Raw genomic sequence first — 16321 nt, 5'->3', positions numbered from 1 at the left:
TGTCTTACACAGCATTTACATGAAAATGCAGTTCATATCTGTGTGCATATCATCCTAATTGTTCCTGCTTTTCATTAAACTACAAACTTTTCCTATTTTCATAGTTCGCCCTTTCCCTTTTTAACCAGACCATTGTGCTGTTCCTTAGCTATCTAGGAGCTCATAGTCCTCATTGCAATGCTTGTTATGTTTCCAAACACAAAGAGCAAACCTTTACTTTGTCTACAGTAATTTTCATTTTAAACTAAAAAAAAGGTGTGGGGGAGAAAAGAAAAAGGAAAGAACACAAGTAAAGCTTTAACAAAGCTTTTGATATGGTCTCCCACAGCATTCTTGCCAGCAAGTTAAAAAGGTATGGATTAGATGAATGGACTATAAGGTAGATAGAAAGCTGGCTAGATTTTCAGGCTCAACGGGTAGTGATCAATGGCTTGATGTCTAGTCAGCAGCCGGTATCAAGTGAAGTGCCCCAGGGGTTGGTCCTGGGGCCAGCTTTGCTCAACATTTTCATTGATGATCTGGATGATGGGATGGATTGCACCCTCAGCAAGTTCATGGGTGACACTAAGCTGGGGGGAGTGGTAGATAAACTGGAGGGCAGGGATAGGGTCCAGAGTAACTTAGATAAATTGGAGGATTGGGCCAAAAGAAATCTGATGAGGTTTAACAAGGACAAGTGCAGAGTCCTGCACTTAGGCTGGAAGAATCCCATGCACCGCTACAGGCTGGGGACCAACTGGCTAAGCAGCAGTTCTGCTGGGGATTAAAGTAGAAGAGAAACTGGATACGAGTCAGCAGTGTGCCCTTGTTGCCAAGAAGGCTAATGGCATATTGGGCTGCATTAGTCGGAGCATTGCCAGCAGATGGAGGGACGTGATTATTCCCCTCTATTCGGCACTGGTGAGGCCACATCTGGAGTACTGCGTCCAGTTTTGGGCCCCACACTACAGAAAGGATGTGGACAAATTGGAGAGAGTCCAGCAGAGGGCAACGAAAATTATCAGGGGCCTGGGGCACATGACTTACGAGGAGAGGCTGAGGGAATTGGGCTTGTTTAATCTGCAGAAGAGAAGAATGAGGGGGGATTTGATAGCAGCCTTCAATTACCTGAAGGGGGGTTCCAAAGAGGATGGAGCTCGGCTGTTCTCAGTGATGGCAGATGACAGAAGAAGAAGCAGTGGTCTCAAGTTGCAGTGTGGGGGGTGCCTAGATTGGATATTAGGAAACATTATTTCACTAGGAGGGTGGTGGAGCACTGGAATGGGTTACCCTGGTTGGGATGATTTAGTTGGTGTTGGTCCTGCTTTGAGCAGGGGGTGGGACTAGATGACTCCTGAGGTCCCTTCCAGCCCTGATAGTCTGTGATTCATGACAGAGAGTACGGGATGTGTGTCTGTTCTGCAACTAGCTATAGAATGGCTGAGAACTGAACTCAATGTGTGCTCTTCTCTGCAGTTGCAGGGCGAGTGTAAAACTGATCAGCTGCACATTTTTGCTGCTGGTGAACTCCATTTATGAGCAATTTAATATAATAAAACATATTATTTTCTGTTTGATAATCAAGAAGTTAGGTGAACAAAGATGAAATGAGCCCCTCAAAAAAATCTTTTCTACTAATATAGCCATATAGTGCAAAGTATCTGTATTTTCTAAAGGATCTGAAGACACAAACAGGTACTGCAGACAGCAAGATATCATGCCTACAAAGTCTCAAGTGTCTTTCCCCTCTTTTTAAAGAACTGATTGTAGGTTATGATACCCTGCCTATTCCAGAAGCTGGAGTGGATTTAATTCCCTACAATTAAAGTTAATAGAGAAAGAAAGGGGATTAGTTGTTCTATTCCGGATTGTTAGAGAATGTTTCTCCAAAGCCTTTGTTTTGGTGTTTTGTAAAAATTGTTGTGAGAAAGAGACATATAGGCAACCTGGGATTGTGAGTGGTCACTGCCTGTTCCATCTCCAGCTACTGTCTGCTGGAATAGCCCCTATCCAGAACAGACACACATTAGTGTCCTGTCAGTCTGCATTCACTTTTCAGTGTGCTCTCTGTGTGTTAGTTGGGGGGATGCATGTCCCACTGCCTCTCCCTGATTCCTGGACCCATAGCAGCATCTGTTCTCCTTCCACAATTTCACAGAAAGGGGGTGATCCACATGCAGCTGGGGAGGGTAACCTCACACACCCCCATGGTCATTGCTACAGCCTATTGCTTGCCTTGCAGACCAGGCTAAATGAACACCAGACAGTGAGGTTACATGAGACCATGACAATGCCCAGAGCAAGGTCTACGGGAAAAGAAGTGTGTGTTGGGGGAGGGGAGAAAGAGAGAGATGGTCTCCAGAGTTGATGAAGGAACATGCCTGGCAAGTCTACAGAAACAGCTGGTAAACAAAGTAGCAGAGTTTAAATGCATCAGTGTTAGTCACAAAATCCTTAACATGTTTAGAAAATGATACAACCATTTGTTTTCTTCTTTTATGATTTCCCTCAAACCTGTCCCAGCTACCCAAGTCTGGAGCATGTTTATTCTAAACAGTGTCAGAAAAAAATAGCAAGCTCAGGAGTATGCCCATGAAATTTAAGAAAATCTCTTGGCTCTCCGCAGCTTCTACACAGAGTTAAAGTTTTGTAGATTTAGCTTTTGGTGGCATTGTCTCCCAAAGATGACACAAGCATAAATCCTGTATTCAGAACTGCACAGCATGAAGTACTTCACCAGCCCAAGTAACAATTCAGAGAGAGTAGTAGGAACCTTTGGGAGACCTTTATCGGGAACTCAAGTGTATGTTGTTGGGGCTCTAGACTGCTGCTCTCCAACTGAATATTGTTTTCATATATTGGTGCCTCTCTTAGAATTGGTTCCTTGGGGCAATCCAGTCAAAATAAAAGGAGATTTTCAGCCAATATTATGCCAGTTAGGGCTAACACCCAATGTTTCCATTGCTCTACATTCTCCAACCATCCTCTGAAAGCTAGACTCTTCAAATGCAGTACATATGGAGTACATAAACTACTTCTGAGATCCCTTTTCAATAGTTGTTAATTTCGAAACATGGCATGGAAGAGCAAAGTTCTGCCCAGCAGCAATGTTATTTAACAAAAGATAAACTGTATTGCCCCAAAGCATAGGGAAATCCTCAAGCATATTGGTTCAGACAAAACCTCCTGTAGGGCATGGGACATGTGAGCAATAGGAGGCTCTCAAAGGTTTAATTGCTCTGAAATGGGAGTCTGTCCACTCTGAACACTCCTGGTCCCACAATGAGCTTCACTCCTGGCTTTCAGAAGCCCCTGCTATTCCAGTGCCAAATCCCAAAGTGCTTACTCAGGGAAAACTCTACTCCTTCTGGCTTATGTTTGGGACAGCTTTTACAGGCTCTGTGACTGGAAAGCAGGTTGCTGATCAGAAGTCTCTAATGGTGCGGTTTGGGAGAAGAAAACCCCCATAAAACAGTATTTATTTTTGGTACTAGGATAGTGCCCCAATGTGCTCACACTTTTCACACATAGGAGAAGATGCAGTCTCTGCCCAGGCTGGTGTGAAAAGCATAGGCTTGTTGTGAGTGAGGCTGTGGATGGATGGGGACTCTAAAGGAGAAACTAAAATTTCCACCAAGTGTAAAAGGGGCAGAGAGGCAAAGCAAAGAGTCATCAATCCATTGCCATGGAGCGTGGAGGAAACACCAAGGCCCATGGGTTTCTGCTGTAAAGGCAAATAGCAAGAGAAGGGGTAGATATACTCCTAGAGAGAGATCAACAATGTGACTTACGAACCTACCTGACACTTTAGGCCTAAGTCCAACATTTAGACATAACGGAGATTCTCAAAATCCCTGCTCAGCTGCCACCTAGCCTTGAAGGTGCCGATTAGGATTGCCAACATTCTGACTGCAGAAAACCAAACATCCTTGCCCTGCTCCGCCCCTTCTATGAGTCCCCGCCCACTCCATCCCCCTTCCCTCTGTTGCTCGCTCTCCCCCACCCTTGCTCACACATTTTTGCCGGGCTGGGCAGGGGTTGGGGTGCAGAAGGAGGTGAGGGCTCTGGGCTGGGGGTGTGGGCACTGGGGTGGGGCCAGAAATGAGGGGTTCAGGGTGCGGGAGGGGGCTCCAGGCTGAGGCAGGGGGCTGGGGTGTAGGAGGGGGTGAGGGCTCCAACTGGGGGTGTGGCTTCTGGGGTGGGTCCAGGGATGAGGAGTTTGGGGTGCAGGAGAAGGCTCTGGGCTGGGACCGAGGCATTTGGAGTGTGGGAAGGGATGTGGGCTCCAGGAGGGAGCTTGGGTGTGGGAGGTGGCTCAGGTGCTGGGGCAGGGGGTTGGGGTGAGAGAGGGCGTGCAGGGTGTGGGCTCTGGGAGGGAGTTTGGGTGTGGGAGGGGGTTCTGAGCTGGGGCAGGGAGTTGGGGTGTGAGAGGGGGTGAAGGCTCTGGCTGGGGGTGTGGGCTCTGGGGTGGGGCTTGGGATGAGGGGTTTGGGGTGCAGGAGGGGACTCTGAGCTGGGCCAAGGGTTTTGGAGTGTGGGAGGGGGCACAGGGCTGGGGTAGGGGGTTGGGGCATGGAAGGGGGTGAGAGGTGCAGGCTCCAGGCACCACTCACTTCACGTGGCTCCTGGGAAGCAGCCAGCATGTCCCTCTGGCTCCTAGGTCTAGGGATGGCCAAGAAGCTCTGTGTGCTGCCCCTGGTCTCAGGCACCATCTCCTGCAGCTCCCATTGGCCAGGAATGGGGAACCGGGTCCCTTTTCGACTGGGCGTTCTGGTCAAAAAACAGGTGCCTGGAGACCCTAGTGCCAATATTTCTGCCAGTGAGGTTGTGTGCCTACCGCCTGCCCAAGCTCCAGTGGGATCTTCAAACTAGTTATCCCCCTCTTCTTGCCTGGGGGCCCAATTCAGAAGGCATGCTCAGAGCATGCCTCAGCTTCCCCAAACAGACTGGAGAAGAGGGAGAAGTAGCAACAGCTTTTAGCCTACTGGTTCACACACTCATCAGGACAAGGGAGACACATGTTCAATTCCCCACTCTGTGAGCAGGGATTTGAACTTTAGAGTCCTGACTAATGGACTATGGGATGCTCTGGGGTGGGTCCCCAGAGATAACGTGTGTGCAGAACATAAACGAAGAGGAGAGGTCGGGCAAATAGTTAGCAGAAATCACTCTAGACAGAACCCAGCAGGACAACGCTTTATTCAGTTCCTCAAGCCCCAAAACTAGAGAGAGAGAGAGACAAGGAAACCCAAAGCACAATTCCTGGTGCTCAGCAACACTACCCCCACAAGAACAACCCCCCCATATATATGCCAGTGAATTTCACTCAGTGATTCCTGCATTGAGCCCATAGTTTGTGATTGAATTAGAGCTTATTTTTTAGAAAGAGCCATCCAATCCTGGTTAAAGACTTCCAGCAATGGAGAATCCATCACATCTCCTTAGGTACACTGTGCCAATGGTTAATTACCCTCACCATTAAAAATGTGCACCACATCTCTAGCCTGCTTCAGCTTCTAGCCATTGGATCTTGTGCTGCCTTTGCCTGCTAGATTAAAGAGCCCTCTGATATTGAAAATCTTTTTGTAGATCCCTGACCTAAATTTCACCTCAATGCCTACTTTCACATAAGCCCCCTGATACATGGATCTCTGTGCAGGTCTGAGGTTCTGTTAAGTGCTTCTAAAGAGAGACAAGGGCCTAAGGCTAATGACTGAACTGGGAGATATTTTCACTCACTAGCAACAGGAAACAAAGGTTCATTAATGCATAACCAAGATGTGGACTTGGCTCCCCAGTGCAGAGAAGCTCACTTCTATTTTGGGTTGTTTATAAACATCTTCATGGTTACCCAAGTTTGCCCTTTTCACCTCACTCCTCCAAGATTCAGCAAGCATTTGGGATGTCTGGAGCTAGTCCTCAGAAAACAAAAATCAGTTCAAGAGATACTTCAAGGGTTAGCAAGGCTGAAGCCCTCTCTGTACAATACCACAGTTTGCTCCTGTATATTTTGCCAGATCCAGGAAAAGTGATCAGTTCTTCCCAAACAAGGGCTACAGCAGAGCTAGAATGGTCTCCAAGTGCTTCAAAGAGTTCTCATAAATATTAATACTCTGCTACTAAGAAGAATGGGGGTGGGGGTGGCAGGAAAATTGCAACGTGTCTACAATCCACAGCCCCATCGGTAAGTATCATTTTAGCCTAGCAGTCTGGTCAGTATCTCTTTAAAACGTGCATATTTAAGATATCAACAAAATTCTCGCCACTGCCTGGGTTAGCGTGTACAGCCTTCCTCCTGTAATCCTTGTTAAAGGCACTGGAATGTTAAACAAAACCAGGCAAGCTCTGGGCAGGTCATGAGGGCTCTGTATTGCTTGTCATTGGACCTGTGAACACCCATGCCGCCTTGCAAAATTAGCTGCTTAGCAATAATGTCATGCAGCATGAGATTCTAACGTGGAGCTAGAAAGAAAATCCACCAGATATTTAACATCCGTGTCCCTTTTCTACAGTGTTTTGGATTCAGGCACTTTCTATAGTTTAAGGAAGAAAAAAACCTGGTCTCATTTCCAGTTACTGGAAACTCAGACCCAATAGATAGTAAAATCTTTAAGATGTTTCTACAGTCATTACAGTCAAAAGAAACTTTACGCCCTTCCCTTGTTGGTCCTCGCCCCATCCCTTCCTCACCCATGCTTTCAATTCTGTTTTCTGCTTGTAACATTTTGGCTTGATTTATTTAATCAGGAGCATGAGACCAGGGTGTGCAGGGAGAATACATGGGGGCTTGTAAAGCACAAAGCTGAAAGCTAAGTGACTTCACCCCCTCCACAAGATCCAATAGTAGCTCCAAATGTACAGCCAAAGATAATCATGATATAAAATCTAAACACAGGGAAAGTGATTTGTGTAGTCACTGGGCATTATTGCCATGGTATTAACTGATAACACAGAGAGCAAATCAGAAAGCTCCAACTGTGCCCAGTATGCTAAAACTGTCTAACAAAAAATAGTAATTCTGTACATGCTTCCTACATTCTAGAGAGTAACAAGAGTGGCCTGTTTTCGGTGATAGCCACTGTGGTCGTATGAGCTCTCTCCCGATCTGTGTGGCCCACGAAAGAGCAGAAGGCACTGAACTACTATAGTGCTGGGACTTGGTATTTTACAAGTGCTAATCTCCAGTTCCTAACAATGCCAAGAGGGGGAAGGGGTTGGGGGATATTTTTTTCTTTCCCTCCAGGGATGGAAATAGAAGAAGTAAGTTAGCTCCACAATATCCAATTACTGCAATGCAATCTAACTGGGCCAATTTTACCAAAGAGTTTGACCAACAGCCAATAAGCTTTGTCTTCCACAGCCTAAAGTTACTGCAGGTCAACTTAGAGAGAAAGCAGCACCCTCAAGACGCCAGGACCATAGCCCCATCCTTCCAGCCACAGAGCAACTAACCTCGCTGTTCTCCTTCAAATCTCTTCTTACTGTGCACTTCTACTCTGAAAAGTGAGTCACTCCCACAGTCCTTCCCCTCACCCACTCCACCAAAAAGTCCTTCCCCCACAACACCCCCCTCCTTGGGTGAATTTGCATATTTTCCAACTTATTTAAAGTTTAGCCTTAATGACAACATTCCTAGCTTTCTAGTTTTCGAAAATCACGTTTTCCTTTCTCTTCCTTTTTATTACAGATACTTTCTCATCTAACTCCAGCTCAGGGTTAGCGTTGCCTGTGAATAAAAACTATGTGCCATCACCATAGATGCCAAATGCAAGAAGTAGCAGAAGTCTTCTCACAATCTATTGAGAACCAGCGCATCTCATGCAGCCTGATTATTTAGGCTTTCCAAATGACAGCTCTTGAATGCTCACTAAAAAGAAAAGGAGTACTTGTGGCACCTTAGAGACTAACCAGTTTATTTGAGCATAAGTTTTGCATAATGCTCACTGTGAACTTGGGTTGTCTGCATACCATTGCAGAATGCTGACTGTCGCAAACCCTTCCTACCATCATTTTGTAGATTCATAGACCATAAAGCCAGGCAGTAATCATCTAGTCTGACCTTCTGCATAACACAGGCCAGTGGACTGAATTAATTTCTCTATTTAAACTAGAGCAGATCTTTTAGAAAAACATCATCTTGATTTTTAAATTGCGAGTGATGGAGAACCCACCACAGCCCTGGGTAAGTTGTTCCAATGGTTAATTACTCTCACTGTAAAAAAATTGCATCTTATTTCTAGACTGAATGTCTGGCTTCACCTTCCAGCCATTGGATCTTGTTAGACCTGTGTCTGCTAGACTGAAGAGCCCGCTGTCATGAAATTGCTGTTCCCCATGTAGGTACCTAGCGCTTGATCCACAAAGGGACTTAGGCACTGTAATGTGTAACTCCAAGATGCCCGGCCACCTCACAGAATCCTTAGCCCTTCATTAGGTGTCCAGGCTCCCTATGCAATGTGTGGAGAGCATTAGACATCCAAGAAAGGGATCTCAGAAGCCAACAAGCTGCCTAAGCTGGGCAGGAGTGAAATGTATCTAAAAAAAACACACCAAAAAGCCATCCTAGTATAGACCCAGGTTCAAGTCCCTTCTCCAAATCAGGCAGAACAGGGATGTGAACCTGGGTCTCCCCCAGCCCAGCTGAGTGCCCTGACCACTAGCATAAGGTGCACACACAATGTCAGCAGTGCTTAAGTTGGACTTAGGCGCCCGAGGACCTTTGTTGATCTAGACCTTATGGACTGTGATCAAGCCACCCTTTTCTTTTGTTATTGAGATTGAACTCCTTGCCTCTCTTACAGTAAGGCAGGGTTTCTAATCCTTTAATCATTCTCACGACTCTTATCCAAACCCTCTCCAGTTTACCAACATCCTTCTTGAATTGTGGGCACCAGAACTGGACACAGGATTCCAGTAGTAGTTGCTCCAGCCCCAAACACAGGGGTAATATGACCTCCCTACTCCTACTCAAGGTTCCATTCTTTACACAACTATTTGTTTTGTGGTAACAGGAATTATTCATTCTGCCTGGTTTACATTGCAAAGAGCACATCTCCCATTGCATGCCAGTCAGCAAGTGAGAGAATAAATCTGGACCTGTGGTACTAAGGTGAACTGTACTTTACAGCCATAGTATCTAGACAGTGAGTTGTTAAGTACAGTCTCTGGGAGTGGGCAGAAGTCCATCAACCTACACGGAATGTCCTATATAGATCATTGTGGAAGTCAGTGAGTGCCCTGCTAGAGAAAAACTGCCAGGCCACATCAGAGCAAGACCAAATCCCCCAGCGGTATTCAAACCACGGGGAGTGGGGAGAGAGAGAAATACTGAACTCTTCGTTTAGATAGCAAATATCTTGTTTGTTCCTCCTAAATCTGCAATGTTCTGGCAGTACCCAGAGGCCCCAACCAGAATTGAGGCTCAAATGCTGTACAAATACATAAGACACAATCCCTGGCTCAAAGAGTTTACAGTCTAGTTTAGGGCTTGATAACTCAGCTGTGAGCTGGCAGATTCAAGGTGTCCCTGGATAAACTGGAACAGGTAAGAAATTAGGGCCAATACAGACTGTTAAAATGGGTATTTCACATAAGCCTTTACAATGCTCACACTGTTTTTCTCCCTCAGTCCTGTCCTTTTACAGCACCTACAGTCAGGCTTGGGACATGGAAGCTTGAAGACAAATAGAGGGACCCATCATTCGCCAATTGGGTGTGGCTCCAGTTTGCCATAGTAAAAACAAAACAAACCTTGCAGAGAATGGCAAATAGGAGCCAACATTTCCCCACCCTCCCAAGGCTGAAGCAAATGCTGTGTATTGCTACTCCATAGGGTAATAAATGTTGCAGAAAAATGGAATTGGTTTCCATCAAAGCTACATATAAGAAGCCTTGAATGGGAGGCACATGACAAAGAAACCACAAGCCAAACTCCTCATCAGAATCAGGGCTGAGAGCAAGCCATTGAAAGAGAGAAATTCACAGTACCTGAGAAACTGATGAGACTTTCCAGGTAGAGAAAAAGAGAAATGAATAGAAAAGAAGCATAAATAAATCCAACTCTAACAAAAGAGTGAACTTCAGTTGAATTATGTTTACAACAAAAATCACAAACCAAATGGCTTAGTGCAGGGTTCTCAAACTGGGGGTCGGGAGGTTATTACATGGGGGGTCGTGAGCTGTCAGCCTCCACCCCAAACTCCGCTTTGCCTCCAGCATTTATAATGGTGTTAAATATATCAAAGAGTGTTATGAATTTCTAAGGGAGGTCGCACTCAGAGGCTTGCTGTGTGAAAGGGGTCACAGGACACAAGTCTGAGAACCCCTGGCTTAGTGCACAACACCTACTTCTGACACTGATTTTCATAGGACAGCAAACCCACCACCCATCTTTTCTGCTATTCCAAGAAATCTTTCCAATATTTGTATATGATGAACTGAAAAGACTGGGGTAGTGGAATTCTCCAAAACCAAAGAGAACAAATGTGGAGAACACACAACTGTGGATTGTTTTAATGCACTGAAGTCTTGAGGTGTATTCCGTTGGGAAAAGCTGCCTCCCATAAAAGCCTTGCCAAAGGATGTTAGCCTTACATTAGTTCGTAGATTACCAGAGTCAAACAGAAACCAATTTCAGGCAGTAGCAAGGGCTTCTGTATTTCTGAATAATGTTGGGATTTCAAGAATTTCCCTGACCCCTTCCCACTCATCTGCCCATCCCCTGAATAGAAAGGGATGCCATTTAGATTTCTCAGCACCCAGCCATGGAACTTGCCTGCTCACTTTCCTACATGCCAATTGTTCCTAAATGTTAGTTTCCATTCTGTCCCCTAAGCTAGCCTGATGGAGTTCTCTCCAAATGTCCCTGTTTACAACTCAAATACTGGCAGATGTGACTTACGTCCACTGACAGTTCCCTCTGAATAAGTTTCTTGGTCTCCTTTTCACAGTAGTTGAGCATTGCTTCTCGGTTGTATAAGCCAGTTGAGTGCTTGTCAGTTTGGTTTCTCTGCCTGAGCCCCAAAGGGATGTTTCCATCCGGATCAGCCACATCCAACTCCTTTTCTAGCTCTTCCATCTCCTCTGGAGACAAAGTAGACAATAAGCTATCAATATCTGGATCTTCACTGACTTGCCTTCTGTATTTTGCTACCCTGGACATCTTGGCAGTTTGTAGGTGAAGCACAGCTGTGATGATATGCAAAGCCAAAGAGTGGAGGAAAATTAGTTAAATAATAGAAGTCCAGAAGCTACTTCCTCCCCTCCCCACCGTTCAGGTGCTGAAGTGTTAAATCTAAGCAGCTCTAACTTACTGCAACCTAGGATAAATTGGTTATAAAGGGGGGACAGGGGTTGGTAAAATAGCTGGCCAGTTACATTTAACAGCTGTACAGCCTGGTTCAGAAAAACCAATCAGGAAAGGCAGGAGGCGGGCTTTCTTTCTATCCGAGGAGTTTGAAACCTGAGGACATTCCAGGGAATCTGGAAGAGCTGCATGACCAAATTTAGTACTGAACGTTTAGCCTTTTAAAGGCAATGGGACAACGCAGTGAGAAAATATGCAAAAACGCACAAGCTGCTAGGCTGGGGCTTTGAAACCAGTGAGGAAAGAACCAGAGCTGCAGATCTTTAGGATGTGTCCATATGCAGCTTCAAGATCTGACAGCAAAGGCATTAAAGCTACTTGTAACATACAGTTTGCTTCCCCATCACAGGGGTGAAATGTGTAGCTGGAACTCACATTCTGTCAATTCCCAGCTTTCTGATGAATTTGATAATAGTATGCGGGAGACCATTATATGCCTGCACAGGATTTAAGAAAGTTTTCATTTTCACAAAATGTTCCCTGTATATATTTACAGTTCCCTGAAATCTCTTACAATCTCCCGTCCTTTTAAGGCAAATCTACATTCTTTCATTTGGAAACCCGTACAATTTCCCCCTTCCAAAAACCCCATGAGTACATTGGATATTTCTGGCTACAGGTTTTTAAAATTGAAGATGACTATTGCCTGATTGGTATGTGTATTGGGTGAGCAACAGCAGGTGTCGAAGAGAAGGTGTCAAAGCAAGGGAAACCCATCCTGTTTTGAAAGAAGTGAGAAGCTGAGGAGGACGAAGTGGGAAAATGGGTATCTTCCTCTGGAAATGGTACATGATCGGATCTGCAGCAAGCAGATCTAGATGACTATACGTTCAGGGAGCTGTCAAAGGTCTGTAATCGACAGTTATATCTTCACATCATCTTGGCTCTTAATCATATTTTCCTTTTATGGAGGTATTAGCATAGCTCTAAATGGCCTATCTTCCCTATAGTATGTCACAGTGAGTGCTTGGTGTATTAAAATATTTGTTCTCAAGATAACTGCACTTCTGACACCTTTGTGGCCCCCTTGATGACTCCCCACATAGGTCTCAGGTCTCTAGCTGTCACCTTTCTCAGGGCAGAGACCCACAACACTCTTCCTCTAGACCTGCAATCAACCAGGATTCTCTCAGCCCTTCAGCAGCACTGCAGTCCAGTTCTCTCAGGGGCGGTGACAGGGTTAATCAGTGACCAGCCAAACTTCAGAAAGCAAAGTACTATTTATTCAGAACAAAACCATTATAGAGAAAACATCTCTTAAAAAATAAACAGCTTATACATAGCCTAGTTTACCTGGTGTCACCAAAGTATTTCATGTTCGCTCAAGGGCTCTCTCCCAGTCTCATGTTCATTTTTGACTCCCAGATCAAGGCTGCCTCTTCATACAGTTTGCTGTTCTTTATTTGCCAGGCCTTTTGAACCAGATCAAACCAGTCTACACACCTTCCCTGGGATTAAACTTCCAGACTTGTTACCATTTGAGGAGGCATCGGAGTGTGTTGAGCACTTCAATACTTAGGTAGGATAACTACAATGAACACTAAACATGACTTAGAGATCTGACACAAAATGGGACTTGTTTCAGAGTGGCAGCCATGTTAGTCTGTATCAGCAAAAAGAACGAGGAGTACTTGTGGCACCTTAGAGACTAACAAATGTATTTGGGCATAAGCTTTCATGGGCTAAAACCCACTTCATCAGATGCATGGAGTGGAAAATACAGTAGGAAGATATATATATACAGAGAACATATACAGAGAACATGAAAAGATGGGGGTTTCCATACTAACTCTAATGAGACAAATCAATTAAGGTGGACTATTATCAGCAGGAGAAAAAAAAACTTTGGTAGTGATAATCAGGATGGCTCATTTCAAACAGTTGACAAGAAGGTGTGAGTAACAGTAGGGGGGAAAATTAGCATGGGGAAATAGTTTTTAGTTTGTGTAATGACCCATCCACTCCCAGTCTTTATTCAAGCCTAATTTGATGGTGTCCAGTTTGCAAATTAATTCCAGTTCTGCAGTTTCTCGTTGGAGTCTGTTTTTGAAGTTTTTTTGTTGAAGAATTGACACTTTTAGATGTGTAATTGAGTGTCCAGGGAGGTTGAAGTATTCTCTGACTGTTTTTTGAATGTTATAATTCTTGACGTCTGATTTGTGTCCATTTATTCTTTTGCGTAGAGACTGACCGGTTTGGCCAATGTATACGCCATCATGTGCAAGCGTGTATCACATTGGTAGATGTGCAGGTGAACAAGCCCCTGATGATGTGGCTGATGTGATTAGGTCCTAGGATGGTGTCCCTTGAATAGATATGTGGACAGAATAGGCAATAGGGTTTGTTGCAAGGATAGGTTCCTGGATTAGTGTTTTTGGTGTGTGGTGTGGGTGGTTGCTGGTGATTATTTGCTTCACTTTCAGGGGCTGTCTGTAAGCGATGACTGGCCTGCCTCCCAAGGTCTGTGAGAGTGAGGGATCGTCCTTCAGGATCGGTGGTAGATCCTTGATGATGCACTGGAAAGGTTTTAGTTGAGGGCTGAAGGTGATGGCTAGTGGCGTTCTGTTATTCTCTTTGTTGGGCCTGTCCTGTAGTAGGTGATTTCTGGGTACTCTTCTGGCTCTGTCAATCTGTTTCTTCACTGCAGCAGGTGGGTACTGTAGTTTTAAGAACGCTTGAAAGAGATCCTGTAGGTGTTTATTTCTGTCTGAGGGGTTGGAGCAAATGCGGTTGTATCTTAGAGCTTGGCTGTAGACAATGGATCATGTGATGTGGTCTGGATGAAAGTTGGAGGCATGTAGGTAAGTATAGTGGTCGGTAGGTTTCTGGTATAGGATGGTGTTTATATGACCATCGCTTATTAGTGCTCTAGTGTCCAGGAAGTGGATCTCTTGTGTGGACTGGTCCAGGCTGAGGTTGATGGTGGGATGGAAATTGTTGAAATCCTGGTGGAATTCCTCAAGGGCTTCTTTTCCATGGGTCCAGATGATGAAGAGGTCATCAATGTAGTGCAAGTAGAGTAGGGGCATTAGGTGACGAGAGTTGAGGAAGTGTTTTTCTAAGTCAACCACAAAAATGTTGGCATACTGTGGGATATGCGGGTCCCCATACAATGCTGCTGACTTGAAGGTATACGTTGTCCCCAAATGTGAAATAGTTGTGGGTGAGGACAAAGTCACAAAGTTCAGCCACCAGGTTTGCCATGACATTATCAGGGATACTGTTCCTGATGGCTTGTAGTCCATCTTTGTGTGGAATGTTGGTGTAGAGGGCTTCTACATCCATAGTGGCTAGGATGGTGTTTTCTGGAAGATCAGCAATGGATTGTAGTTTTCTCAGGAAGTCAATGGTGTCTCAAAGATAGCTGGGACTGCTGGTAGGGTAGGGCCTGAGGAGAGAGTCTACATAGCCAGACAATCCTGCTGTCAGGGTGCTAATGCCTGAGATGATGGGGCATCCAGGATTTCCAGGTTTATGGATTTTGGGTAGCAGATAGAATACCCCTGGTCAGGATTCTAGGAATGTGTCTGTGCAGTTATCTTGTACTTTGTCAGGGAGTTTCTTGAGCAAATGTAGTTTCTTTTGGTAACCCTCAGTGGTTACCAAATGGCCTGTAGAATGTGGTGTTAGAGAGCTGCCTAGCAGCCTCTTGTTCATATTCCAGCCTATTCATGATGATGACAGCACCTCCTTTGTCAGCTTTTTTGATTATGATGTCAGAGTTGTTTCTGAGGCTGTGGATAGCGTTGTGTTCTGCACGGCTGAGGTTATGGGGCAAGTGATGCTGCTTTTCCACAATTTCTGCCCGTGCTCATCGCCGGAAGCACTCTATGTAGAAGTCCAGCCTGTTGTTTCAACCTTCAGGAGGAGTCCACGCAGAATCCTTCTTTTTGTAGCGTTGGTAAGAAGGTTTCCGTGGGTTAGTATGCTGTTCAGAGGTGTGTTGGAAATATTCCTTAAGTCGGAGACATCGAAAGTAGGATTCTAGGTCACCACAGAACTGTATCATGTTCGTGGGGGTGCACGGGCAGAAGGAGAGGCCCTGAGATAGGACAGATTCTTCTGCCAGGCTAAGTGTATAGCTGGATAGATTAACAATATTGTTGGGTGGGTTAAGGGAACAACTGTTTTGGCCCCTTGTGGCATGCAGTAGTTTAGATAGTTTCGTATCCTTTTTCTTTGTAGAGAAGCAAAGTGTGTGCTGTAAATGGCTTGTCTAGTTTTTTGTAAAGTCCAGCCACGAGGAAGTTTGTGTGGAAGGTTGTTTTTTTATGAGAGTATCCAGTTTTGAGAGCTCATTCTTGATCTTTCCCTGTTTGCTGTATAGGATGTTGATCAGGTGGTTCCACAGTTTCTTTGAGAGTGTGCGGCACAATCTCTGAGCATAGTCTGTGTGGTATGTAGATTGTAATGGATTTTTTACCCTCAGTCTTTTTGGTATGATGTCCATCTGTTTGCATTTGGAAAGGAAGATGATGTCTGTCTGTATCTGTACAAGTTTTTTCATGAAGTTGTTGGATTTCCACTTCATATGGCTAAATTCAGTGCCTTGTATGGTGACAGGTTTCAGAGTGGTAGCCGTGTTAGTCTGTATCAGCAAAAAGAATGAGGAGTACTTGTGGCACCTTAGAGACTAACAAATGTATTTAGGCATAAGCTTTCGTGGGCTAAAACCCACTTCATCAGATGCATGGAGTGGAAAATACAGTAGGAAGATATATATATACAGAGAACATATACAGAGAACATGAAAAGATTGGGGTTGCCGTACCAACTCTAACAAGACAAATCAATTAAGGTGGGCTATTATCAGTAGGAGAAAAAAAACTTTGGTACTGATAATCAGGATGGTCCATTTCAAACAGTTGACAAGAAGGTGTGAGAAAAAAGAAAAGGAGGACTTGTGGCACCTTAGAGACTAACAAATTTATTTGAGCATGAGCTTTCGTGAGCTACAGCTCACTTCATATGATGACA

At 44.9% G+C, this 16321-nt stretch overlaps 1 protein-coding gene across 1 annotated transcript in view; it reads right to left on the bottom strand.

Moving 5' to 3' along the window:
- LMOD1 (leiomodin 1) overlaps positions 1-11259 on the bottom strand; it is a gene marked incomplete at its 3' end in the record, with an annotated part of 49702 nt that extends 38443 nt beyond the window's left edge. The window contains exon 1 of the mRNA XM_084611592.1: positions 10880-11259. Coding sequence (XP_084467718.1) covers positions 10880-11140 — 261 coding nt within the window. The 5' untranslated portion in view covers positions 11141-11259. The remainder of the gene's footprint in view (positions 1-10879) is intronic.
- Positions 11260-16321: the final 5062 nt, after the last annotated feature.

This window comes from Lepidochelys olivacea, assembly GCF_965140295.1.
Source record: "Lepidochelys olivacea isolate rLepOli2 genome assembly, chromosome: 21".
In the NCBI taxonomy this organism is placed as follows: Eukaryota; Metazoa; Chordata; order Testudines; family Cheloniidae; genus Lepidochelys; species Lepidochelys olivacea.
Note: the sequence above shows the minus strand (reverse complement) of the source record. Positions and strands in the feature narration are given on the sequence as shown.